The following is a 27,507-nucleotide window of genomic DNA, read 5'->3' on the forward strand; positions in this document are numbered from 1 at the left end:
AAAGGCCTACATTTTACATGGTTAGGTAAGATGGATCATGTGCTTATTGAGATTATATGTGTGTATATATATACACAGGTATATATGATTGCAGCCTTCTTTGCGTGTATAGCAAGGTGATGCTATATAGCTTGTATCAGAAGTACAAGGCAATGGCAGGTATAAAAACACATGAAAACAGTTGTTTGAGAGAACATTCTCTGTTCCAGGCCACTGAGGTGGAAAAGGTTATGTTAAACTCACTGTGGAAGGCCAGAGCTTACACACGTTGTCCTATGAGAGTAAAAGCTATGAAATACAATCTTGGACAGCATTAAAGGTGATGAACATGTTCTGTTAAATACTTGGCACTCTGGCCCATCTTCACAAACATATCATGTAAGTGTAAATTTCATTTTTAAACAAACCAATTGTAGGTGCCAGCGAGTATAGTGAACTTACCATGGTCAACTTACAGCTTTTTAAAATCATTGCTACAAAACACATTGCTGTGCTCCAGCACATAGAGCTGTGTGAAGAGATTCCACTGGGGAAAGGAACTTCCTGTCTTGCTATTCAGAATAGTCACATAAAAAACATTAGTCACTTGAAATACCTTTGTGAAACTTTGAAAACACTTGTAAAGTTTGTTGGATTTGGCTCTTTTCCATTCACAAAATTAACACAGCTGGTAAAACTGCATAGAAATGCAGCAAATACTCATAAATACGCGTATGTCAGAAGTCTGACCTATCTATTCCTTATCATCTATCCCATGCTAGTTAACTAATTTTAAGTAGTTACGTGAAGAACTTGAATTTGTATTGTCTGCACTTGCAGAGAGGTGATGTGCTAGGAAATATAAGCAAACCAAAACTTGGCAGTGGTTTTCATCCATCTAACTTTATACTCTGTCTTCAAGAGTGATTGTGAGAAGATGCCTAAGGGTGAATAATAAGATGACAAGCATGTGTTGCTCCCTTCTCCCTAATACTTTCTTAGCCTCTAAACAGTGATTTCCTGAGCCTAGTCTGGCTTGTTTGCATGGCAGACCTCGGAGGATCTCTCAAATTTTGTTGTCTTCCACTGAGCCCATGTAAATTTCTTGCATCAATAATATCTTTTGGCAGAGGTGTCTGTCTACATATTTTGTGTCTGCTGTTCAAAAAAAACCCTCCTCCAGGTAGTTTTGGTTGCCAGTGGCTTCATTTAGTGACTTAACTCTCTTACTTCCTAACAGTTTTGAAAACTTCTGCAATGTCCCTCTTTGGTTATTCCTAGCCTAATCACACACTTCTTTTTGTAGAATTTGTTATATGTTTATAAGGCATAAAACATTATTTTTCATCATCATAAAACAACAATTGTTCTAGCTGTTTGTTTCTGACATTTTTCCAATACTGAGTTACAGCTTTTGAAATGAAAGGTCCGGAACAGAACATACTATTCATGGTGTACAATCAAAGGCTTCATGTCATATTTTATGTAGGCTTTATGCTATTGATTTGTATACTTCATGTAGTATGCCTTAGTAGATTATTCTCTATTACTTTCCTTTAATTAATTACTCATATTTTGATTTATTGTTTTAACAACTACCTAGTACCAAGCTACTGTTTTCATGCAGCTGCAATGCTAAAGAGTTTCTCCTGACTAGAAATGGTCAGAACCTATGATTTTTTGCAAAGTTAAGACTGTTTTTCCTATTGTGTATTGCCTGGCATTTTTATTTTACTACCCTTTTGCTCTATTCTGCAAGGTCTTTCTGCAGCTCCTTATTGTCTATTGGTACCCTTACTTTGAAGAATGTCATATCATTTGCAGATTTTCTCACTTCACTATACATTTTCCTGTTTCAGTTTGTTTATTAACATTATAGCACACGGATTTGAAAAACACTGTTTTATTTTTAATAGCTTTTAGCAATTTTCTTTAACACTTGTTGACTTGTCAATCTGTTCTTGAAACAGAAATATTCAGTCGTAATCCAAAAAGGGATACTTTGGAATGATTGCTATTAATTCCACTGTTACAAAGATTATAGCTTATTCTCTTCATGCTGTTAGGAAAAGATGCCTGATCATAGATCCTACAGCAATAGTTCCTAAATTCCACTGTGATTTCAGCTCCTGAAATTCTCTGGGTTGAGAAAAAAACCCTTCTTCTTTCTTCCTCATGGATAAACTTATTTTTTTCACCTGAGGTCACATTTGTATTTGTGACTAGTGTGTAGAGATGTCAGTTGATTATCTCAAGCTGACTAAGTAGTTCTGCTAGCAGCTGACATTGGACAAGGAAAGAAGTAACTGAAGCAGAGGTTTTTGTGTGGGAAGACAGGGGAAAATGTATTACTGTAATAGTTAATATACTTTTTTTCAACTGGTCTCTTCACCAGAATTCAGAACCACACAAGTTAAATCAAGAGGAATGATAGTTAGTTTTCCGTGTTGACAGAGTCCAACTTTACTGAACATAACAAGAATAAACGGTGATGTCAAGGTCTTCACTTGCTTTTTGAAGTCCTTTTGCATCAGTACTCAACAAAAGCATCCTTGTGGCCATGCTTATACAACTTGCTCAAGCTGCCAGGTGTTATGAAACATCAGCATAAATGGAATGAAGAATGTGGAACCTCCATCATGGGAGGTCTTCAAGAATAGTCTGGAAAAATCTGAAGTTACAGAAGTTTGTAGAGCAGGAAAAATAGTTGGAGGATGTCTCAAGCTTTCTTCCACTGTAGAAATTGTTGTTTTTCAGCTACTCTGGTCATGTTTGGCCCTACAGTAATGTGCAAATCTTTTTTTAAAAAATTCTGGTCAGTAATGCCCTTCCCCTTTCACCCACCCATCCAATTTGCTTTATTAGGTGCCTGTGTTGTTACAGGATAAAACTCATTGGAGGATTAATCACAGAGGTGAAAAAACCCTTCCCATGAAACCTTGAACCGTAAAGAACTGCAGTTATATAATTTCAGTTCAGGTTTAAGCAACCTCCTTACGTTTATGTCAATTCACATAGATGTTTGCACTTGAATATAAATCTCTCAGTAGTTTAAAAAAAAAATGTACATTTTATTCTTTTGGCTTATGTTGCTGTGAATAATCATTAGCTCTAAACCTGGTATGCTTTTAGATTCTTCATTATTTAACTTATATAACAATTTTAGATGTTACCGTTTTAATAAATTGAGAGAGTAGCTCCCATAGGCCACTTACTTTCTGTGATAGCTCTTTTTATTATTTTTTTAATACATTTAGAAAATGCACTGCACAATATCATTTACTTTCGGGTTTTGTAGGGTCATGTGCCATCATTGCACCCAGCCCTCAGAAATTTTGGGGAAAGTTTGATAAGAAAGCATCAAGAAAAGCACTGTTAAAGAATAGATCTCCTAAGTTACAAAAGAAGAGGGGAAAAGGGATCTTATCTCCTGATGGGATCCACCCGAGAGTACTGAGAGAGCTGGTGGAGGAGCTTGCCAAGCCACTCTCCATCCTTTATCAGCAGTCCTGGTTAACAGGGGAGGTCCCAGAAGACTGGAGGCTTGCCAATGTGACACCCATCTACGAGAAAGGCTGGAAGGAGGATCCAGGGAACTACAGGCCTGTCAGCCTGACCTCCATACCAGGGAAGATCATGGAGCGGTTTATCTTGAGAGAGCTCACAGGGCATGTGCAGGACAACTACGGGATCAGGCCCAGCCAGCATGGGTTCATGAAAGGCAGGTCCTGCTTGACCAACCTGATCTCCTTCTATGACCAGGTGACCCGCCTAGTGGATGAGGGAAAGGCTGTGGATGTTATTTACCTGGACTTCCGTAAAGCCTTTGACAGCGTCTCCCACAGCATTCTCCTGGAGAAACTGGTGGCTCGTGGCTTGAACGGCTTTACTCTTCGCTGGGTGAGGAACTGGCTGGATGGCTGAGCCCAGAGAGTTGTGGTGAATGGCGTTAAATCCAGCTGGCGGCCGGTGACAAGCGGTGTTCCCCAGGGCTCGGTTTTGGGGCCGGTCTTGTTCAATATCTTTATCGATGATCTGGATGAGGGGATCAAGTGCTCCCTCAGTAAGTTTCCAGATGACACCAAGCTGGGTGGGAGTGTTGATCTGCTGGAGGGTAGGAGGGCTCTGCAGAGGGATCTGGACAGGCTGGATTGATGGGCAGAGGTCAACTGTATGAGGTTTAATAAGGCCAGGTGCCGGGTCCTGCACTTTGGTTACAACAACCCCATGCAACACTACAGGCTTGGGGAGGAGTGGCTAGAGAGCAGCCCGGCGGAAAGGGACCTGGGGGTGCTGGTTGACAGGCGGCTGAACATGAGCCGGCAGTGTGCCCAGGTGGCCAAGAAGGTCAACAGCGTCTTGGCCCGTATCAGAAGTAGTGTGGCCAGCAGGAGTAGGGACATGATTGTGCCCCTGTACTCAGCCCTGGTGAGGCTGCACCTCGAATCCTGTGTTCAGTTTTGGGCCCCTCACTACAAGAAGGATGTTGAGGTGCTGGAGCATGTCCAAAAAAGGGCAACAAAGCTGGTGAGGGGTCTGGAGAACAAGTCTTATGAGGAGTGGCTGGGGGAACTGGGTCTGGAGAAGAGGAGGCTGAGGAGAGACATTATCGCTCTCTACAACTACCTGAAAGGGGGTTGTGGCGACGAGGGTGTTGATCTCTTCTCCCAAGTAACTAGTGATAGGACAAGAGGAAATGGCCTCAAGTTGCGCCAGGGGAGGTTTAGATTGGATATTAGGAAAAATTTCTTCACCGAGTGGTCAAACATTGGAACAGGCTGCCCAGGGAGGTGGTAGAGTTGCCACCTCTGGAAGTGTTCAGAAAACATGTGGATGTGGCTCTTCAGGACATGGTTTAGGGGACATGGTGGCGCTGAATTAATGGTTGGACTTGATGATCTTGAAGGTTCTTTCCAACCTCAGTGATTCTGTGATTCTGTGTAATAGAAGTAGGAAATTTAACCTCAGAAGGGGGTATAATTATGCTTTTCTTCTGTCTCTTCAGCCTACCTGTATTTGGCTGTGGTCCTTTGAACAAATGTCGTTTGCACTGGCAGAGTAGAATTTGTTTCAAACACATCCCTTAATTTCCTGAATGTTTCATCCGTACTCATTCCTAGGCTGCTCTAGTTTGATGAATATTGGTGGTTCCTAAAGAATGGCCATTTTAGAAATGCTGAAGCAGTGCTCTCTGGAGAGAACTTTCTCTTCCTGTGGGTTTGTTTTTTTTTCTTTTCTCTGTTCCCCTATATAATGAGGGTGGAATGTTGAAGAGACCTAAGCTATCAGGAAGGAGACTTGGCACTCTGCTACACAGATAATATTCTATTTCTTCTAGTGTGCATGCAAAGTTAAAGAGATAAAGAGTGCTTGAATGGCATCAGTTTTTCTTTTTCCTATCTTGAGTGCTTTGCTGCTTACTCTTGCAATTCTTTCATTATGTCTTAATACTTTATTGTGTCATTTCTTTAGAGGAAAAAACAGAACACATCAAGCACTCTTTTTTTCCCACCTGGCAGATAAGCAAGTGATGAGGGAGATAACTTAAAAATGAAAAGCAGTATAGTATAAAAAAGTTTCAAAATGCATTCTTGCTACACCTTGGTAGAATTTACCAAAAGAAAATCAATGTGTTTTGCTTTCTCTATCTCAACCATTTTAGACTGTAAGCACTTGAAGGCAGAGGAAAGTTCTCTACTGAAAAGCAGATTCTTACTTCATTCGGGATATTCAGTTGCACTGCAAATAAACTGCAAATTACTGCATTTCTCAGTTTTCTCTGTGCTGCCTCCTTTCAATTTTCACAGCTTATGTATAGTCTTATTAAGTATACTGAGTTATGAAGACAGTGTGAACTCATTAGACAGCCACATCTTTTAGTTTTTCTTCAGAGCCCACAGCATGTCCTGGACACAGCATAAACGTTACATTTGTTATTCATAAGGAAGAAAAATGAAACTAAATTAAACTTCTTGACTAAGATGAAGGGGGAAAAAAAACTTACAAAAAAGAAAAGAAAAACAACAAATCCTTCTATATTCTATGAGGTAGTCAGAATAGGATGTCAAGAGACATCAGTGTCGTGATACCTGGTAACATGCACAATGTAGAGGGACATTTTTAAGTACAATGTAAAAAAAGTCAGCTTATTTCTAGCTTTCGGTAAGAAACAGTCTCTGTTCTTCCTTTTGTTAACAAAACTTAAGGCTGAAAAATGTAAACTGTAAGTATCATTAAATGAAAATTTAATGAAATTGTTGAAGTTGGAAGGGGACCTCTAAAGATCATCTAGTCCAACTTCCCTGCTTGAAACAGTCAGCTAGAGCAGGTTGTTTATGGCCATGTCCAATTGGGCCTTGAATATCTCCAAGGATGGAGACACCACTCTCTGGGTAATCCCTTCCTGTGCTTTACCGCACTCACATTAATGAAGGTTTTGCTTGCCTTTTTAAATGGAATTTTCTGGATTTCAGTTTGTGCCCATTGTTTCTTGTCCTTTCATTGGACATCACTGAGAAGAGTCTGGTTCTGTCTTGTTTACTCCCTGTCATCAGGTGTTTATACACATTGATAAGATCCCTTTGAGCCTTCTCTTCTCCAGGTTAAACCATCTCAGTTTTCTCACCCTCTCCTTGTATGTCAGATGCTCCACTATCTTAACCATCTTTGTGTTCCTTCGCTAGGCTTGCTCCAGTATGTCCACATCTCTTTTGAATTGAGGAGCCCAGAGCTGGTGACAGCACTCCAGGTGGGGTCTCACCAGTGCCGAGTAGAGGGGAAGGATCACCTCCCTTGACCTGCTGGCAGCGCTGTTTGCTGGCTCATGTTCGGCTTGGTCTTCACCAGGACCCCTGGTCCTTTCATGCCAAGCTCATTACCAGATGGTCTGCCCCCAGCCTGTACTGGTGCTTGGGGCTATTCCTCCCCAAGTGCAGAACTCTGCATCATGTCCCATCATTAATGAAGATATTAAACATTATTTGATCCCTGGGATACACTGCTAGTCACTAGCCTCCACCTGGACTTCATGCTGCTCATCATAATCCTTTGAGACTGGCAGTTCATCTGGTTTTTAATCCACCATACTGTGCATTTACCTAATCCATATTTCATCAATTTGTCTATGAGGATGTTATGGAATACAGTGTCAAGCACCTTTCCAAAGTCAAGATAAGTCCACCAATCTAGTCATCTCATCATGGAAGGCTGTCTGGTTAATCAAGCATGATTTCTTCCACCTCAGTGCACACAGACTAGTCTGTCACCTGCTTGTCCTTCGTAGAACAGATTGGTTGAGGTTGGAAGGGACTGCTGGAGATCATCTTGTCCAACTCCCTGCCTAAGCAAGGTCAGGACTTGGCATTTCCTTTTGCAGAACTGCATGAGGTTCCTGTCAGCCTGTTTCTCCAGCTTTTCAAGATCTCTTTGGATGGCAGCACAACCTGTTAGTACAGCAGCTCCTTCTCGCAGTTTGGTGCCATCAGCAAACCTGCTGAAGGTACACTCTGCCCTATCACCCAGTTTCTTAATAAAGATGTTGAACAGTACTGGACTCTATATAGACCCCTAGGGTACACCAATAGTTATTGACTTCCAACTAGACTTTGTACTGCTGATCACAACCATCTGGGCCTACCTCTTCAGCCAGTTTTCAGTCCACCTCACTGTCTGCTCATCAGCTTCTTTATGAGGATCTTAAGGGAGACAGTGCTGAAAGCCATACTAAGTCCAGGTAGACAGTGTTCACTGCTCTCTCCAAATCTACCAAGCCAGTCGGTTCATCATGGGAGGTTATCAAGTTGGTCAAGCATGACTTCCCCCTGAATCTATACCAACCACTCCCTCCATGTCTAAGGAAATGGCTTCAAGGATTTGCTTCATACCTTTTCCAAGGATTGAGGTGAGGCTAACATGGATCCTTCTTGCTATTGCAGAAGACAGGAGTGACATTTGCTTTCTGTCAGTCTTCAGGAACCTCTCTTGATCACCATGACCTTTCAAAGATAACTGAGATTTTGACAGGCAGCCTCTATTCTGTACCTTGTTCTTGTGGCTAGTAGCAAGGTTTTAATCAAAGTATTGACTGTTATTTCTGCAATGGTAATTGTATCATATATGCAAAGAAGAGTTAACAAAATAGCAAGAGAAGAGTTAGATTGGGACAAAGTTTTGTCTGCCAAGTAAGGTGTGTAAGTAAGGAGCATAATGTGACCTATCATTGCAATTAATATATTATCTTTGCAATTTTAACCTATAATATGAAGCCTGCTGCAAAGTTTAGGGAATAGTGTGATGAATTTAAGCTTATGTATATAGCCATTATATAGGTTTGGTGATGATCCATACTGTGTGTTACTATTTAGGATAAATTTTTACTTTATATCTTTTGTTTTCACAGGGAGCTTGAGTTGTAGCCTTGTTGCCCTTTGTGCCACTTAGAGTTATCTTTTGTAGTATATTTGTAAATGTTGATGGGCTGTTGGCTAAGGAGAACATCCACCCATGTAGATTTGCAAGTCCAATTTCTTTATCATCTCTGTAAACATGTCCAAATGTGAATAAAATAATTCTCATCTTTGTGTATTCTTCTGGCTTTCCCCCTTTGTGTACCACAAACTAGTGGTAATGCTGGTTAGTGAGAGATGGACCCCTGCAGTCATGTTCCTTGAATGACTAGAAAGAGGGTGTTTGTTTGAGATTACCCTTCAGCACTTTTTAAGCATTAGTGGTTCTTCTTTGCTTTGCAGAATCTGTGTTCAATTAGCCATACACTTTTGAGTGAAAACAGACCTCTGTAGAAACAGAGAATGGATTTAAAACTCTTTAGGATTTGTAAAATTGTTATTCCCATAAGCTTAAACTGAGTAAGACATTTCAATTTAGAATCATCTTGGAAAGGCACTACTAAAATATCCTGGTCCCCTAAATGTTTTTTTTTTTCTGCTCCTAGGTCTAGGCTTTCTTCTGCACATACCATACTCCCATTTGACATTGTAAGAGTTCTCCAGAATGTCCTTTAGATTTCTGCAAGTTTGCAAAATGTGTTCTGCATAGTGGTATTCTAAAGGTTAAATCAGCATTGTTTTGTTTTAATTTTTTTTTTTCTTTACAGTATAGACTTCCAAAAGAACAACCCAATACACAAATTAACTGAAGAGGAACTTCTGGCTTTTATTTCAGTAAGTAATTTATCTGAACTTCTTAAGTAATAAGTGAAAACATGTTTACTAAGTTAAGTACCAAGCAGTAACCTGTCATGAAACTGTAAACCAAATTTTAGTATTCAGTCATTTCATTAACTTTTTCTTAATTCAAGAAGTTAAAGTGATGCTGAAGTTCAACCCAGTTATGAGCCATCATTGTGCAGGATAAGCTTGACATCTAAAAAATTAATTTTACCTGAAAATATACAGAAAACATTCTTTTATGTGTTTGTTTTAGTTTTTATTAACTGTATGAATTACAATGTAATATTAAACAATGCATTTTTACAGCAAACTGCTCCTATGGTACTAGTGTTGAAAGTACTCTTCTTTGAACAGTGTTTAAGTGGAGCTGAAAATGAATTTCAGATTTATTCAGTCTATGTATCAGATGTTCTGCTTAGGCATGTCTCTTCTCAGTTCAATGGCTGATTTGCTGCAGAACAATTCTTAATTTCCAAAGAAGCCTTGAAAATTCAAACTCAGTATTTTTTCAATGTAATTTGTTTTCTTACTCAAGGTAAAACACAATTTGCTTCCTTCCTCGATCTTTTCTGATTTCATGTGTTTTTCAACAGTAGTTTGAGGACAGGGGGATTAAAGGCCAATAATTATATTGCCGTTTTTGCTTACTTTCTACAGTGTTAGACTTCAGCTTTGATGCAGTAAAGAGGACTTGCTCTCCTACCTAAGCCTTGTAGTCTTGAGACTCTTTTGCCATCTGAAAAAGTAAATAGTTGTTAGGAACTTGCAGAGAGGATCTCAGCAAAAATGCCTGTGATTTCAATTGAACTAGAATTTTATCATTGACACTTGTAGTTACAGGGAAAGAACTATGGACAGTAATCTAAAGTTAACTATGGTAATGTTTTGGGATGTGTTATTTTTTTTTTTAATGATAAGAGGAAGTTCAATCTGTAAAAAAAAATCCTAATTTTTTTACTAGATAGGTAAGGTCCCTGTGCTACTACAGTACGTATAAGATCTGCATGAGGGAGCTGAGCGACTCACTATAAAACAGTTTGGCTTACGTAGGTTTTCTATTTGTTGCTACAATGATCATAGTGCTTTGTCATGATACACTGATAATTTCTGAAGCGTTTTGTTTTGAAGTACAGTTTGGATTTGTTTTGGCATTGTTTTGTTTGGTTTTTTTTTTTTTTCTTTAAAGGTGAGCATAGAGTGGGAATTACTACTTAATGGGAATCACCCTTCTTACTTCATATTATAGTAATTGAAGTACCCAATAAGGATATTAAAGAATGATGACCATTAAAGGAGAGGAAAAAACTTACACACAAAAAAAAATATTTACAAAGTAAGGAAATGCATACATAAAAAAGGCTGTAGGAATGAAAAAAAACTGGTGAACTAAGTACTGCAAACTTTTTTTAAAAATGATGAAACTATTACAGTATAATTTTTTTGCAAAAGTAATGTTAATGTATGATATCTCAAGACATGCATATCATTTCATTAAAACAAATGCTCCCATTTTTGTTGTTAAAAGAATATTTTAAATTGAGGGTTTTCTGTGAAAACTCAGAATTTTGCTTCTCATATTTTATTTCTTGTCAAACTCCCTGGACTTCTTTTGTACACTCCCTGTTTCAGAATTCCCACTACCCACTGTTGTTTGTGTTATTCTTGGGTGGAAAAGCAGCCATTATATAACTTCTCCATATATTCTATCCTTTTAATATTAAATGGAGTGATATTGTGATATAGAACATCTGTAACAAGATTGGCCCTACTCCTGTAATGGTTTACTTTCTGGAATAATGAAACTAGGAGTGGGGTTTAGTTGTTTTAACACTTCAGTTTTCAAACATTTAAACATACTTCAGGTTTTAGAGCAGAGGAGAAAAAGTCAAGGTAGCACATATACTAGGCAAGAAAGATAATCAGCTCTACTGTCATCTTTTATCTGACATTGCTTGACATCATATTAACTGTTATCTGAGATGTAAGGGATCTGTTGGGTGAATTCTTCAAAATTATGAGAAAATTAAACTGCATTTTTCTGCCATCTAGTGGCTGATTCCTCAAAAATCACAGGACAGCTGATTAACTTGCTCCTTAAATAGTTATTGCAATGACTGTGGGGAGCTTATGTTTTCATTAATTTCTTTATTTATCTTTTTATAGAGCTTCTAAGTCAGCTACAGTTTGCTTTGCCCTTGTAAGATCAGCAGCCGCTATCAGGGTAGGTCTCCAGAGAAACACAGCTGAAAGATATGTGTAGGCTTCCCTATCACTTTGTGCTCCAAGTAGCAAAAAAAGAAGGGTCTATAGTGATAAACGAACAGGAGTGTAGATCTCACTAGTAGTGCAGAATTCAGTAGACAACAGCGACGTAAAGAGTAGCTGGTAGCCTAAAAATTAGAGGAAATAATAAATTTCAATATCAGAGTAGTGTTCTCTTAAACTTTTGCTTAATGTTTCCAAGTTAACTGGATGTAGGGACGAAATTCAATCTTACCATTATTTTCTCTTTTGATCTTGACCTATGCTCCCAAGCCACAAACAAGAACAAGTATGAATTGTAACATTACCATCCCAAATCTTTCCTGGAAACTGAAAACAGGAATCAGATATTAGCTTATATAAGTTCTTTTCAGTAAAGGCATCTTTTTGTACTACCTAGTGAAACAAGCAAATGAGCACTATATCAATGCTGCTCTAATTTCTTTAGCATCATTTAAACTGCTCTGTGTGTGTGTGAGCAGGCATCTTCTCAGCCTACATGTGGATTCCTAAATCTGCAGGCTGGTTAGATGGTTGTCATGCATTCATCTGATATCTGCTGAAATTTATGTTTCCTGAAGGAAGGAGGGCATTTCAAGATGTCTTAGGAAACTTGACAAATTGTAAGGCGTTTTCAATAGACCAGTGAATCAAGAGATCCTCTTGCTTGGACATTGCAAAACAAATGCATGTGACCTGCAATTTCTCTTGAACAGAGCGAATTAAGGTCCAGGTAGTATGAGAGGGGAAAACATTATCAAAGTGAACTCAAGTAGATGATGTGGTCCTGCCTCATACTAAGTGTAGTTTGGCAAACAAACATTCTAAACCTGCTTTTATATCTGTAGAAGTTGAAAATTACCAGATCTGTAAGATAGACAAATAGATTTTTTTAAAATTTTTTTAAAAAAACAACATAGCGTAAAGTCCTAAAAATAATACTATTAAGTCACTATAAGTCACTGCTTGGTGAGTGCTGTCAAATCAAAAGGATTGCTGCTTTTCTTTTACTAAAGTTGCTTGGAAATAGTTGTCATTGTCCTGAGTACTAACTTTTGTGAGTAAGAATTTTTGAAGCAAGGTGTGGGGGTGTATCAAATCCTGTGTACTTGTCTATATAGTCTCATTGTCTGGGATAGCTCCTCTTAGTAAAATAATTTGGACTTCGGTGCTTGAGGTGTTCTAGTCAAATCTGTTCACCTATCATCAGCATAATATTTCAACTTTTAAGTTGTTAATCTATAGCTGAAATGAGATGCATTTGATTTTTTTTTCTGCTTAGAGTTAAATTGTTGATTTGATATCTTTATATGAGAAGTAATATAGCTCACATGAAGTTAAGAATAAATACAAAACTAAACATTTGATCTTAAGGGGAATTAAATATTCTTTTTCTCATGCATAACGGATTAAGGAAACAGTTATAACGTTTTTAACTCTATTATGGTAAGCACTTGGACTCCTAAGAAAGCTAAGATCTTATTTAGAAATCAAGTATCACACAAGCTGCTTCAGAGACACAGTTATGCATATGATATTTGACAAACTTTCTGATTTAGCTAACTGAATATCACATTTAAAAGCTATTTTTAAGAGAGGAAAAGAGGGACAGTAAGCCAGTAGTGAAACCCAGTGATTCTCTGTTAGAATTACTGGTTTATTCCTTATAATAAACTTTTTTTCCCCAGAGCTTTCTGTATAGGATGTATACAATGCAAGAAACCAAAGAACTAACTCAGTACTGCTTTCACACTGAGGTTTTATAGCTTAGTTTACTCCCAGCTCCCCAAGTTAGTTTTACAATGCCTAAATATGCTTCCTTATTCCATCTTTAATTTCAGTGGATTGTTTTTAATGTAATGTGAAGTCTGCTGGGTTTGATATTGGGCAGCAGTTTTTCCTTAGAAGTTCACAAGTACATCACTGACCTTTGTGTATCAGCAAAAATAGGGTCTTAAAACCACTTCTATTAAATATTTGCTGTTTGTATTATTTTGAACAGGTAAGACAGTTAAGACAATATACCAAAGAGGGGATTAAATGAACAAAACTATTACATAATTGTACGTGGTATTTCAGTATATTTTTTAAAATAATTTTTTTTAAATTACATTTAAAGCTTTATAAAAGATGTCTGTCTGTGAACATAAACAAAACATAAACTAGGAGACTAAAAAGTATTTCTGAAATGTAAAATTGTTCCAGAAACATATGAAAGGTCTATGCAAGAACTGGTAAATCTTCCTTTATGTTTTAATTTTAAGAATATGCAGTTCTTGCAGGGAAATTGGGGAAGGATTAAATACTGGATGGTGCTCCGTTTTTCTCCTACAAAAGAGAATTTTTGTTTTTAAACACTAATAAGATTAGACTCTGCAATACAAGTTATTACAGCTTTACAGGAAGCTTATACTGTAGCTTATAGTTTACATACTGGGGAGGCAATTCAGTGTTTCATAGTTTGATATGACACTCCAGCAGAATATCCAGGATTAAGGAGCTGCAGCTGGTCCTTAGCAATACACTTTCCATCTGTCCTAGCCCTCGCTTTGTCCAGGAGGAATGGACTTTGTGGTAAATATAATGAGCACTTAGCCCAGTGTGGGAGAACATTACTTTTTTTTCCTTTATTAATGTGTTACGATCAAGGGGCTTTGAGCGGTAGCAGCAGTATTAACCTATAGGAGACTGAGGAGAAAAAGCAACCAGAAACTGTGGAAGAGAAGCCTCTTGCTTTGTGCTTCCCACACCTTAGCCCCACATTTGTATCCTTTGGAATCCATAGAAGATGAGAAGGGAAGGAAAAGGGACCGTGGAAAATTTAGTTGTATTGGTTTGTTATACTCCTGAGGCTTCTATCATTTATGGAGTGTAGAACAGTTGGTTTCTTTATTAAGTCGTGAAAACTGGGAAAAGGAAGCTCTAGCAGCTTTTCTGTCGACACTTTGAACAGGTGAGAATATCTTTCTTAAAGAGGAAAAAAGTGTAATAGCTTTTATTTTGCTCAGAGTACGAAACTTTAAAATTATTCTGCATCTTCTAACAAAAATACCTGATCATTCTGAAATTGTTCCAGTAATGCCATGAAGGATACCAAGGTCTGATCAAGGACTTGGAAAATGTGGAGGGAGTCTGTCAAAATCCAAGGAATCCTGTGTATTCCAAAGATGGACCAGATGGGAATGCTTCATGTTTTTTTTTCCCACCCCTACCACCCCCACTACCCCCCGTGGTGAGCTACTGATTTCATAAGAGACTGATTTTACTAAGGAATTTGAGAATGGTTAGACAGATATTTTTTTCAGAGGTGGGCATTTATTGAGTGTAATATAAACTGATGTTGTATGGTATCTTTGAAAATCACAGCAAAGAATTTTAGTGCACGCTTTATTGAGTGTGTGTATATGCATATAAGAATACTTTTTCTGCTTTTCACTGTAGGAAGGGGGCTTTGAGAGGAGAGAGTGGAGGGTCAAAATGAGAATGCTTTGTTTTTCTCATCTTTGTATGGCATTTGTGATATTAATGTAGAACTAGGGAGCAATTAGATCACAACACATAATATTTTTAATGTTAAGCCTTCCTATCAAAATCTCTATAAAACGAACATGCCAATTTGATTTCTAAAGAGAAGTTGTTTATATAGCTTAAATAAAAGCAATGCATTTTTCTCTGCTGAGAAAATGGCTGCAGTTTTCTTTGTTTTATAACCAGCAAGAGTATTGAAAAGCTCATTGAGTGCCATGTGTCTCTACTGCTGTAACTTTCATGGCTTTATAAAAAGTCTCTTTCACTTCTTTTCTAAGCTGTGTTGCCCATTTTGAATAGCCTCTGTTGGTTACAAGATTATAACGCTGCAAAGACTTTCTCTCAGCAAAACCCTGCTAGTACTAGTAAGACTTTTTTTTTAAAGTAAATTAATTCAAAGCTATTCTATTCTTTTTTTTTTTTCTTTCTTCTTTTTCATCTAAGCACTTTTATTCAGAAGTCTGAATAATTTTCCAGGAATGTCAGGATCTAAATACTTGCTGCTAATTTAATGCATGTATGCTTTCTGGCCCATCACACATTACTGGGAAATCAGACTGAGTATAGCAAAAGAGAAGCTGCCTCTTTCTGCTGGAGTATCATGTGCAAAGACTCAACTAGACTCCTTGGAAGCTTATTCACAAAGCATCTGGTACTTATGTTTACAATGTATTGTGGATAGGAAATAAACCTAGTGCTGTCTGTTCTTTTTGCTGCAGTTGTACTGTATGCATTTAGATGTTCTAAGGTAAAGTAACTGGGTGCTGTAGTACATGTGTTGCAGGGCAGGGGGGAAGCTTGCATTCCATTCCAAAACTGGGATTAAGTAACAGTCTGTTTGAAGTTGTTTTATTTTACAAAATATCGGATTTCAACATAATTGACACTTTTATCCCTTTCAACTTTGTTCTTCTCTGTGGTCTACATTCTTCCCTGAGTCCATGGGATCCACAGCTCTGCTTGCATCATATCTTACAGGAGATGATTCCTGATTTATTGAGTGCTTTTCTGAGCAAAATTTGGGATAGCCTTTCTTTTCTAGAATAGTCTGTTCTTTCGTATAATCTGTACAGAATTACTCAAGTGATAGATTTTAGTGGTCTCACTGAAACCGCAGTGGTAAGAGAAAACAAAAATCATGTTTAAATATTAATAGATTATTTGCTTGTCTAAGGGTTTGAGAAGTTAAGCAGGCAAATTTGATGACAGTTAGTAACATTTTTTCCCACAGCAGCCTTTCTTCTCCTCCCAGCTTCTTCCTCTTTATCTATCAGCAGCTCACTTATTTTTTTTCTAGCAACCTCTCTGACAGCTAGTTGACATGTCACAGACTTCTCTTCCCCCTCTTGTGTCCTTCACCAGTTATAACTATTGTAATATACTTCAGCCAGAAAGATTTCATTGCAACAAGAAGATTAAATTAAACCCCCTATTCAACAAAAATGCTGCCTGAGGTATCATCTCAAGGAAATAAGATATTCTCACTACTCTGTGCAGTGCTTAATACTCCCTTTTTGACAAAATTCTGATCAGTTCAATTCATATGTTATCAGTACTAGCAGTCACTTATTTTTAGTGATTTATATTCTACTCATCTGCCTCTTTGGCTGTGGAGGGGGCAGATGAACTAAACAAGGGGTAAATCCAAGTGTCCATTTTTTTCAAAGTAAAAGTCCATTTTTGTTCTTTTACTATATGTGAGGAAGAATTATTCTTAAAGTTTATTTAGCTGTTCTAATGTCTACCCCTCATCTCCTCTGCCCAGTTTTAGTATTGTCCCTTCGTTAGTAAACATTTCTAATATCAGCACCCTGAACATTCTTTATGGTCTATATTAAAAATGGAATATTGAGAAAGTAACTGAATTTTTTTGACTCATTGCACAATGTAAGGTAGGTTTGATTAGAATGCCATAGCACTTGGTTGCAGTCATGAAGTATGTGGGTTTTTTTTTTTACAAAACCTTTTACAAGGTGTCTGAATCTGTGTGTGAATCTGATATTCTTTGATTCATTTATCATCACTAAAATGTCACTGTTTTGTTGTTGGGGTTTTTTGAAAGAAAAAGAGGTGCAGTCGATTCTAGCTATTCTTCTATTGTAGCTGCTTAGGAAAAAAGATGAACTTGATGAGAAATAAATGTATCTTAGCTGGCTTCTGCATGAATTTGTTTTTCCTATTCCCCCCAAACTAGGGATGAAAAAATGAAATGTCTCCAATTATTTTTTTCCTTTTTTTTTTCTTTCACCTTTTTAATCCTGAAGTTTTAGTTAGTCAAGCTACTGGAAGGGATTTCTAATTGGTATTTTCTTCTGGGGATTTATTGATGGTCAATTTAAGATTTTTGTGAGAAAAATTATGTTTAATCAAGTTCTAAGTTTATAAACTACGGGCTTTTGAAAGGAGATGTAAAGGGGAATGGTTTGGGGTTTTTTACCTATTTTTGAGAAATTCTCCTAAACAAGCACTTATAGCTTAGATTCAGCAAAATAGCCATTTATATGTTTAGCTCTTCTCATTTCAGTAAACCCAATTCTGTTCAGCAGTGGCCTTCGATATGTTTTTGCACAGTGTGCTGCCCTTGTATAAGTAGTTAGTTGGCTTCAGTGTGTTGTGGAAAAGCATGGGGCCATCTATGTTACAGAAGTACGAAGGTTAAGCAGCTCTGATTCTGGTATTTTGACAATATTTCCTTTCCTATCTTGTATTAAAACCAGCAAGTTTAGATAGTAAAGTGGAATATTCAAGTGCTGTTGACCAGAAATTAAGATTTTTCACAAATTAATTTAAACTTAACATTTAAATACATCTGTATGGAAGTTGTATGCACGTTTATTTTATTTGTATTTACACAATGGTTGAATTCTAGTACTGATCATGTATTAAACAGATTGTGACTAAATGGAGGAAAAAAAGCATGTATTCTTGCCAGCAGACCATCACTCAGCTTTTTTTTTCTTCCACAAATACATTTTTACTGGGATGACTTACATACTGATAAGCAAAGTGTTACTTTTAATACTTATTTGTAACATCAAGTACGCAAGACAATTTTATAAGGTAATTTGCATAAAGTGTTTTGCATAAAGTGTTTTTGACCCTTATGAAAACTAATTTCTAGTTGTGTGAATACACGAATGGGAAGGGTTCATACTCTCTTTATGAAGGCTAGCTCATTGCATCAGGAAACAGGAACAATGCCAGCTCATTTAGCAGACCATTCATGAAATGTGTATAATAAATGAGTCTCATGATTACTGTGAGAAAATTCAAACGTTTTTCTCTGTATAATTTATATGCTTAGCATATATGATAATATGGAATGGCATAAATACTTTTGACATGTTTGGATTGGCTGGACTAATCGTGGCAAGTAGAGCTGTTAGTTATGAAGACTATTCAAATAAATGCCAATAAAACATTTAAAAGCATCATGTTCTATTTGTTTCAATTTGCAAAAATGTTTTAGAAATATTTAAACTATTTTTAAATAGAAATATTTTTTTCTGTCTGTGAAGCTGAGCTTTGAGGCCTTTTCTGAACGGAAATAAAAATCATGACAGTAGATATTAGTTGGTGTATTTTGACATATTTGAGAAGATTTTACTGTCTTGTTTATAACATCTTTAAGCATGTCTTGCATTAATTAAATTGGAGCTTGGGCTTTTTTTTTCTTGAAAGACTTCATGTCTTGTCAGCTGTATTTTTATTCAGTACATTTGTCAGAATATGTTGGCCAGCACATTCTACAAGGACATCCATCTAGTCTAGACAAAAGATGAGAGAGAAAATAACTTTTACAGATTTCTATATATAGTCTGTGAAAGACTTTTCTGTGCTGTAAAATGAGATGTTTGATTTTAAAATTACAAACTCGGAGAGGAATAGCATATGTGTTTGCATTCCCCCAAATTAGTATTATTATATTAGTATTGTACCTGGTTTGTTTTTTATCTAAAAACTGATAAAACTATGTTTTCTTTGCTTCTCTAGTTTAATGTATATTGGTGAAACCTTTTCTGCTTTAGAATAAAGGAAGGAAAGATGTTTAGAAAATTGTTTTTATTTTGTTTTGAACATCTTGCATAGTTTGAAGCTGTTTAATATCTTAGTAGTAAGATTCAGAAAGCAAACAAGTCATTTAGTTGCCAGAATAAGGCCATATTTCACTTCCTACAGCCCATTGTGTAAGAACTGCAGTGGGTGTATTTGTCTGTATATTCTGTATCTTTCCCTTATCTAATAGTAGGCAAACATTTATTTACATGTGTGTTGAATCTCTAACAGAGCTGAAGAAATGAGAAGCTTGGAGGTGCATAACACAAAAGATTGCCTCTTTTGTCTAAGGAAAATGTCTTGTAGCTTCTTCAGACTAGATATAAGAAAGAAATCTTTTATGAAGAGGGTGGTGAAACCCCGGCAACTGTTGCCCAGAGAGGTGGTAGATGCCTCATCCCTGGAAACATTCAAGGTCAGGTTGGACGGGGCTCTGAGCAACCTGATGTAGTTGAAGGTGTCCCTACTCGTTGCAGGGAGGTTGGACCTTTGAAGGTCCCTTCCACCCCAAACTATTTCATGATTCTTCATCCAATTTTCACAGTTATTTTAATAACTGCTGTTGTTTACATGCATAATACAACTGGACAAGTGCTAGGCTGTTGTGTTTGAATCTTAATCCATTACAGCTCATGCTTTTAACTTCGTTCAAGTCAACGCACATCCCAGACATTGTCTTTGCTCTCTAATAAGTATATTCAGAGTATAGCTTCTCTGTACACAACTCTGTCAGATTTAGGAACGTTACTCACTTTGCCCACCAAGACAGGATTTTCTTTCATGCTCCCCAGCAGTCTCTCACTCTTTTTATTTTCATTTTTTTTAAGTATTAGTCACTTGTGCCTATGTCAACTTCTCTTTTTGTTTACTCGTCCATGCCATATTCCCCTCAGCCTTCCTTTGGAGGCTCTTGTCTCCTGTTTATCTGACTTCCACTCTTGCTCTCATCTTCACTAATTCCTTTCTTTCTCACATATTTCTGACTCTATTTTTATTCCTTTCCTTCCTTACTTTTGATTGCTGCTTAAGGAGTTAGTCGTCTTTCAGGACCGTTGTGTCTTCAGTCTCTGAACAGAAGGTGGCTGCAGCTTTGTTTTGCTCCTGGAAACTAAACTTCTGCATATAAGGTTTAAAGCCAGGCTGCTGGTGACCTCCAGCAGCTTAATCCTGTTGCATGTAATGGGAATAGTAGGTCTTTCAAGAGACAGAATATTACTGGTGAAGTCAGGAACTGAAAGAAAACAGAAATATTTTTTTAATGGACGTTGAAACTTGTTAATATGCTCTTTCCTGGGAAACTGCTGAGAGTGTCCTAGAACTCTCACTGAAATTGTCATCTCCAGACTTTGACTCTAGCCACTTAGCCCACCAAACAGTAATTGAAGCATGCCTCTTGCATTCAACATGTTACACTCACTTGTGAACACCAAGTATTACAATACGTAGGCTGCTGAATAGTAGAGCCTGTTGTAGGCAGAATTCCTGTGGTGGATGCTGGCATTCAAAACAGGGGAAAACCAGGTATGACACACTCCCTGGAGAGTCCTGTCTGGCATTGTGTGGATTTTCCTCTGCTGTGCCTCACTGTTGTTCTACAGATAGCTGTTCTGAAGGTTGTGAAGATGTTTTATAGAAATTCTATACTTTGTTCGGACGAGGCTTAATAGTAAAGTCAGTGGCAGCCTTACTATAAATCACTGGTTCAGGCATGTAATTCTTCCTGAATTTCTGTGGCTGTTCCTGTTACAGAAAAAAATGATAGCTGATTTGACTAGTTCGCATCACTACAGGATGGGTTCAGAAATGGCATTTTTATAATGTAAAAACTGTATGCAACTGTTAAAGTATTCTTGTTGTGCCATTGACTTATCTTAAAGTTTTAAAATTATGAAAATATTTTAATTGTTTTTTTTCAAGAAGATACTTTTATGCCTTTTACTGAGGATGTGAAGGGAGCTTTTAAGGCTCCACTGTGTTGTATAATTTTTATGGTCATGCTCCAAATCTGTCTGAGAACCAGTATTTTTGTTACCCTACATTCTCTTCCTGCAGAAGATACTCAGTTAAGGTATTTTAAGGATAATTACTGTAAATAGATATTTGTCCTGCAGTTATCATTGCAAAAGCAAAGGTAGAAGTTCCTGTTAGAGTAAGAATCTATCCTGCATCAGATAGCAGTATACAAAGCAGTATTTTTCCAGTATTTTTGGTTGATAGACCAAATAAACAGGAAGCATCACTGGCAGTCTATGGCAGAACAGACAAATCCCACCACCTTGCATAAGGACGCAGTCAGGCCTAAGGGAGTGCTGCAAACATTGAGTTTACCTGGAACAGTTCAAACAAGCAAAGTGGACAAAAAAGAAACTGTAACCTTCACGTGTAGTCTTACCTGGATTTTGCAGAGTAGGAAGTACTATATTAAAAAAAAAAAAACTTAGAAAGAGTTGACCAACCTAAAGAAGGTATTGACAAATCATGGTGCTTGTCTGTAGCCACAGACAGCAGTACCAGAAATGGAAAGATGAAATGTCATAACTGTCTCTGAGGTATAAATTTTTATCGGGAGACGATAAGTTAACCTCTATAGCACTGTCTATTCCAAAAATGCTCTTTGTCAGAGAAGACACAGGGCTGAGGGTGGGGTGGACTAAGCAGGGCAAGGGATTTAAGAGCCTACTGTGGTAGTTTCCAAGGGAATACTTAGCTGGGGGTAGGACATACTTCTTTTCCCACCGATCTGAATGGAAAAAGTTAGAAAATACTCTTAATCGGCATCGATTTTCTAACTTTCACCCATTTTTCAGTCATTTGCTTTGTTTGTCTTGAGGCTAAAGAGATTGCAAGTCCTTAGACAGCATGTACCATTGCATATAGTCCTGAAACTATCTATCTTTAAAATATGATATCTAACCATTCTCAGACCAAATTCACTGTTTTACTACCTGTGCAGAGAGCAATTTCTTTAATGTGCTTTTCTGTTTTTCGGGATATTATCAAAAGAGCACATGATGTGTTTAGAACCTTGGCATAGACGATGAAATTCCTGAGGCTCAGCAGTTAAAACGAGAAATTCACTGTTGTTTAATACCTAGGGAAATCCTTGTCATTGGTACCAAAGAGTTAAAGTCTAGTCTTTTGAATCCAAAAACCTGATTTATTGCTGTTGAGATTGGGCCTTAGGAAATAAATGCAGTACTGTGATGTGGTATGGAAGTCTGTACTTATGCTGTTTCAGGAGTAAGTCCAAACCACAGACCTGAAAAAGACAATGCTACTACAGTCAAATCTGGCTGAAGTTGTTTTCAGCATAACACAGAATAAGTGATATGTTTGGCGCAACAGAGTGAGTGTCAGCAATATGGCTGGACTCCATTCTAAGTGAAAATAGGAGCCATATCTTACGTGGTTTACCCTTCACTAGTCATTGAAAGCAGATTCCTTTCAATAAAACAGTATCTTCTTTCTTCATGACATTTCCTTTTTTCTCTAGTTTCTTCCTAAAAAAAAAAATTAATTGAGAACCTCCAAGGAAAACTTACTTCTGAACTTAAATAGTCTCTCAGAATGAAAAGGAAAACCAAACCAAAATACAACCCAGAAACCAGCTTAAGCAACAGCATGTAAAATTATTCTTTTTTTTTAACTCTTACAAGAGGATACAATATGTATACCACTTAATATCATCACAGAGTGTTAAGCTCTTAGAAACTTGCTAAGTATAGGCCCACCAATGCCTGTTTAATGTGGAAGAAAATTTAAATAATTTTGGACATCCAGGATACATCTGCAGTTTGGATGTATAAGTAGAACTGAACAAATAATTTGACACTCAGATAATACCTTTGTACTATTATTAGAAAGTACAGAATCCTAAGGGGAGAAAGCATTAAAACATTTTCCTAGCAGAACTTGATTATTTGAGTTGATTTTTTCCAATGTGTCTAAAATTACTTCAAATTGTGATATTTTTTTTTTCGTTCCTTCCCTAGGTCTCCCTGAAACTTACGTCCTTGCATGCATGCAAGTTAAATAACAGACTGCGTTATGCAGAATCAAAGAATCATGTTTACAGCTCACTATAAGTGTCTCCCTACTTTTTGTTTTACTTTTGTTCCATGCAAGCTAATGTGAGCTTGCTTTTCTGTGTTTGTTATATTTAAATCCATACAAAGCTTTCTTTGAGTCTTCAGTTTCCACTGAAAATTCTTAAGTGAGCATAAATCTTTATACTCCTTTCACGTAGCTTTTTCTGTGGAACATATGAGGCTTCCCTTGCAAGGGAATGTTTCTCTAGTGCTCATTATCTTTGACCTTTTTCTCTGTGCAGAGTATAATATAGGGGACACTGGGCTGCCATTTCAATTTTATCTGCAGAGCTACGTTCACAGCTAGCTGTAAAGACAATCATCACGTGCTTGTGTTTCTTCTACTTCTGACTAGAAATCAGATTCCAGTATACCTATGTCCACATCAAATGACCCCCTTCATTTAATTTTCTTAATACATACAATATTTGTGTGTTTCTGAGTTGCAGGGTTATGGAGTGAGACAGGAGATTTTCCAAGAAAAATCATAGAACCATCCAATATAAGAGAAAGCTCAGTAAATTCTTGATGTGTATTCAGAAGACTATAGCAGGAAGAAGAAACACATATGGACTGAGCTTTGGATATAAACATTGTTCTAAAAAGTTCTTAACTGTTTCCCTATACAATACTGAACAGTGTACTTGGGGAGAGGAAGAGAGAGTTGTTTGATTGGTATTCTTTCTGCATTTGAGGAAGTGTACATGGAAGCAGAAGGAGGGGAAAAAAAAGGTGCAGCCTTTCATAGAACAATGTATTTATATCTGTTAGTAAAAGCCACAGATATAGACCTTTCATATGTTTCTTTCCACTTCCTGTCCTTCAAAAATAAAACAAAATTCACTGCAGAGGAGAGCTGGTCTAGGAATTACTTCAGGTTTCAAATAAGATTGTCATGGAGAATGGAAAGGAAAGTTGGATGTTCTCCTAACAAGAACCAAGACCAGAGGTCAGGCAGCCTCATTTTACCTGAATGTTACCTTTTCTAGAGAAAATGAGATGAACAAACAAGCTGTGAAGTCTGAGGTATTTTCTTTTGAGAAGTCATCCTTTTTACCCATCAGAACTTCTATCCATAGTGTCAGCTAAGTATGCTGAGTCTGAGTATTGACTGAACAAAGGAAAAGGATACTGGTGACTATGGCGTAATGTTAGTCTGTTGCTGAGAGGCAGCTGTGTTAGGGTTTTTTCCAACAAAGAATGCTTTCTTTTAAGGGTAGGTAGAAGAGATAGTTGAAGAAAGACACTGAAGTATCTTGGTATTTCTAATGAGGATAGTAACATGGTATCTTTGCGACTATAAGATTATAGTCTTTGCAATGTTTTGGCAGAGTTGAACTTTTGAAAGTAGTGGATGCCTTTATTTTGGAAAAAAATTGAGTCATGATTCTGTTTTCAATACTACTTTCCAATATCTTCAATGAAAAGAGACAATGTGTAGTCCTTTTAATGCAAATTATTCTTGACTTTCTTTGGATGGCTTTTATAGTGCCATTGACAGAAATATGATTAATTGTCTTATTTTAGAGGAAATTAAGAAGAGTTGTACACTATGGGATGTTTTGTTCTGCTGAAAGTTCTGTTCACTTTAGTAATGGGACTATTGATTCGTATTCCTTTGCATCTATTGCTAGCATACTAGCTAGTATAATACTGAAACTGGTTAAATCTGTGCAAACACTTCTATCTTTCTCAACTTGGTTCTTGCCTTGAGTAAAAACTGTAGCAGGATGCGAGGTACACCTTAAGTTTTTTTCATTTCTTAATCTGTGGTCTATAGACAGTGTCTGGTTTAGAGCATACCTTTTCCACCACCCAGATGAAACAGTCATTCCAGAGGTGTCTGCAGCCCCACGACAGACTCAAGAGAACCAAATGAGATTTGAGACTGGAAGATACAATAAAATTACTGAAAACCTGTCCAGAGGATTCATTGGCAATAAGCACCTCAGTTGGGCATCTGACCAATGTGCATTATCTAGGAACCTAGTTTCCTTCATAAAGTCAATGGAAAGTAAGAGGCTTTCTCATGAGGCCCCTAAGGTTCATGCTTGTTCAAATTGGTCTTTTTAAGGAGCTTACCTGTCTTCGGTGTCTGTGTAAAAAGACCCAGAGGGACTAACCTCCAAGCTTTCCTGCATGATTTTTTTGTTCATTGAAGTCCTAGGTACTACAGAAATGGTACAAAAGCCAGCACAATTTCCAAGTGGACCTAGCATAAATAATGGCCCAGAAACTGTGCTTTGCAACGTAGATATCAGAAAGAGTAAGAGTTACTGCTAAAAAACAGTGCCATAGAGGAGAAATAGAGTGATAAGAAGGATGGAATATGAGGATTCCTTTGGGTGGATGTTATCAAGAGCTACCCATTTGCTACAGAACACTATTTGAGTGGGGTAAAAAAAAGCTGTGGAAAATACAGCTAAAGTGAAATGACGTTAGCATTCTTTGTATACACTAGTGGAATAAGTCTTGTGAGAAGAAAATTTATTCCAGTTTTCCCTTCTAACTTTTGAATTGATTAAGCCAGCTGCTGAGTAACTCTTACATTGTCTTTAATGTACCTTCAGATGTGATAAATTCCAGAGAGTCAATCACTTGGAGACTGAGATTAAATGAGATACTTAAGAATTTTAACTTGCATGTAGGTCAGTGCAATGTAATTGCAGGTGTATTGAGCCTAGCAATCATTTCTAAATCAGTCTAGTATAGTCTAAATAATTAACTGTTTAACTATGAGGATTTTAACATCTTTGCATACATTTTGCTTTATAAAGTGTGGGTAGACAAAAAGGAAACCTACAACGACTCTTCGTAGCTGCAGATGGAGAAAAAAGGAACTGTCCAGTGTGTGTGTGTACATAAATCTAATTTTAAAACTCTCAGAATTAGTATTTTATTTCAAATGCATTTGGTTATTGAAGACTGTGAAATTATATATGTGAATCTCATTCAAAGCCATTGAAGTATATAAAAATGCAAAAAAATCAGATAGTATCTTTTTGTTTTAGTAGTCAAATTCAACAGAATTTGCTCTATTTACAGTGATGTAATGTTACAACTTGACTGCTGAGGCTACCAGACAATACTAGACAAAGCAAATTTTAAAAATACCATTCTAATTAAACTAGTCCCTTGATATGGATCACTGATGGTGTTTTGGCCTTGCTCTTGACTTTTTAACACCAAGAGGTATTTCTAATGGCTGCCACTAATAGCTTTAAGCCCAGCTCTGCTCATGATCAGCTAACACCTGTTGCGGTAAAAAGCTATTTTAGTTGTACAGTCCCAGGATTAGTTTTATACACCAAAATAAACCCTTGTCATACAGTTGAGTGAATAGCTTTAGACTTTGGAAAAAATATGCTGAATGTGTGGTCTGAACCTGCTGAAATATATATGGAATATTAAAGCAGTACTGGAAAATGGCACTGTGCACATGCTGATGTCTCAGCCAGTGCAGGAAAGTAAATGTTCTGCTCTGTCACTTTAATTCTTTCAGGATTTCTGCCTGTCTGGTTTACCTAACTGACAGTCAGACACACTTCATTTTAAAAAGAAGGTAGGATTTAAACCATGATAATTTGAAGAGGTCTTAAAAAAAAAAAAATCACAAGTGAATCATATGATTTACTCTGTAATATGCTATCTTGATGTGACAACTCATTAAAATCAATAAAAGACCTAATAACAAAAAATACAGAACTTCTGCTAATACATGTCATACAGGCTTACGCATTGCATAAGTTTTCGCTTTCTTTTTACAGTGCTTGGCTTAATACTCTAAAGGTGCCATGTAGAATTTATATTAGATACTGTTAGGCAAGAAAATATTTAAGACCTAACCAAGTAATAACACATTTTCCCCATGCAACACTGAAAAAGAAACACTAACACAGGACTTGGAATAATGCCTGAAATATAATTCATTTTAAGTGTGTAATAAAGGTTGTGGTGCTTGCAAAGAAAATGTAAATTATCCTTGTCTTGATACTTTTGCCCTAAGACTGCTTGATCAGTTAGTAGTCTGTAACGCCAAGACTTTGCATGTTGTTGAGTTTAAAAAAAAAAAATTATAGTTGTCAAAGCCATAGGAAAAAAGATGTGGCCAGTTGCTAGCTAAAATTACCATCTGTTTCATAGGAAAAAACCAGACATTTTGAAAACAGTTGCTTTTGTGTTAACATATATATATATATATACACACTTCTAATTTGCAGGATAAGTTGGTAACATTTTGATTTTCCAGTCCAAATCACCCTTAGAGTGACTTTAATTGTAGGATAGATTTCAGTGTTTAGTGAAAGTGTGAAGTTAAACAGATGAGTCGAGCCCTCTACAACACAGGTTTTGATAACTGTTAAAACATATCATCTGGGCCTTTGATGTTTGTTTGATGTCTGAGC

The 27,507-nt window shown here is 37.0% G+C and overlaps 1 protein-coding gene across 1 annotated transcript in view; it reads left to right on the forward strand.

Annotated features, from left to right (window-relative positions):
• The window catches only part of TTC27 (tetratricopeptide repeat domain 27), a gene marked incomplete at both ends in the record, with an annotated part of 167,242 nt that overhangs the window by 71,929 nt on the left and 67,806 nt on the right, over window positions 1–27,507 (forward strand). Inside the window, one exon of the mRNA XM_081998456.1 lies at window positions 9,092–9,158. Coding sequence (XP_081854582.1) covers window positions 9,092–9,158 — 67 coding nt within the window. The remainder of the gene's footprint in view (window positions 1–9,091; window positions 9,159–27,507) is intronic.

The sequence above is a fragment of the Phaethon aethereus genome (assembly GCF_964289735.1).
Source record: "Phaethon aethereus genome assembly, chromosome: 3".
NCBI lineage: Eukaryota > Metazoa > Chordata > Aves > Phaethontiformes > Phaethontidae > Phaethon > Phaethon aethereus.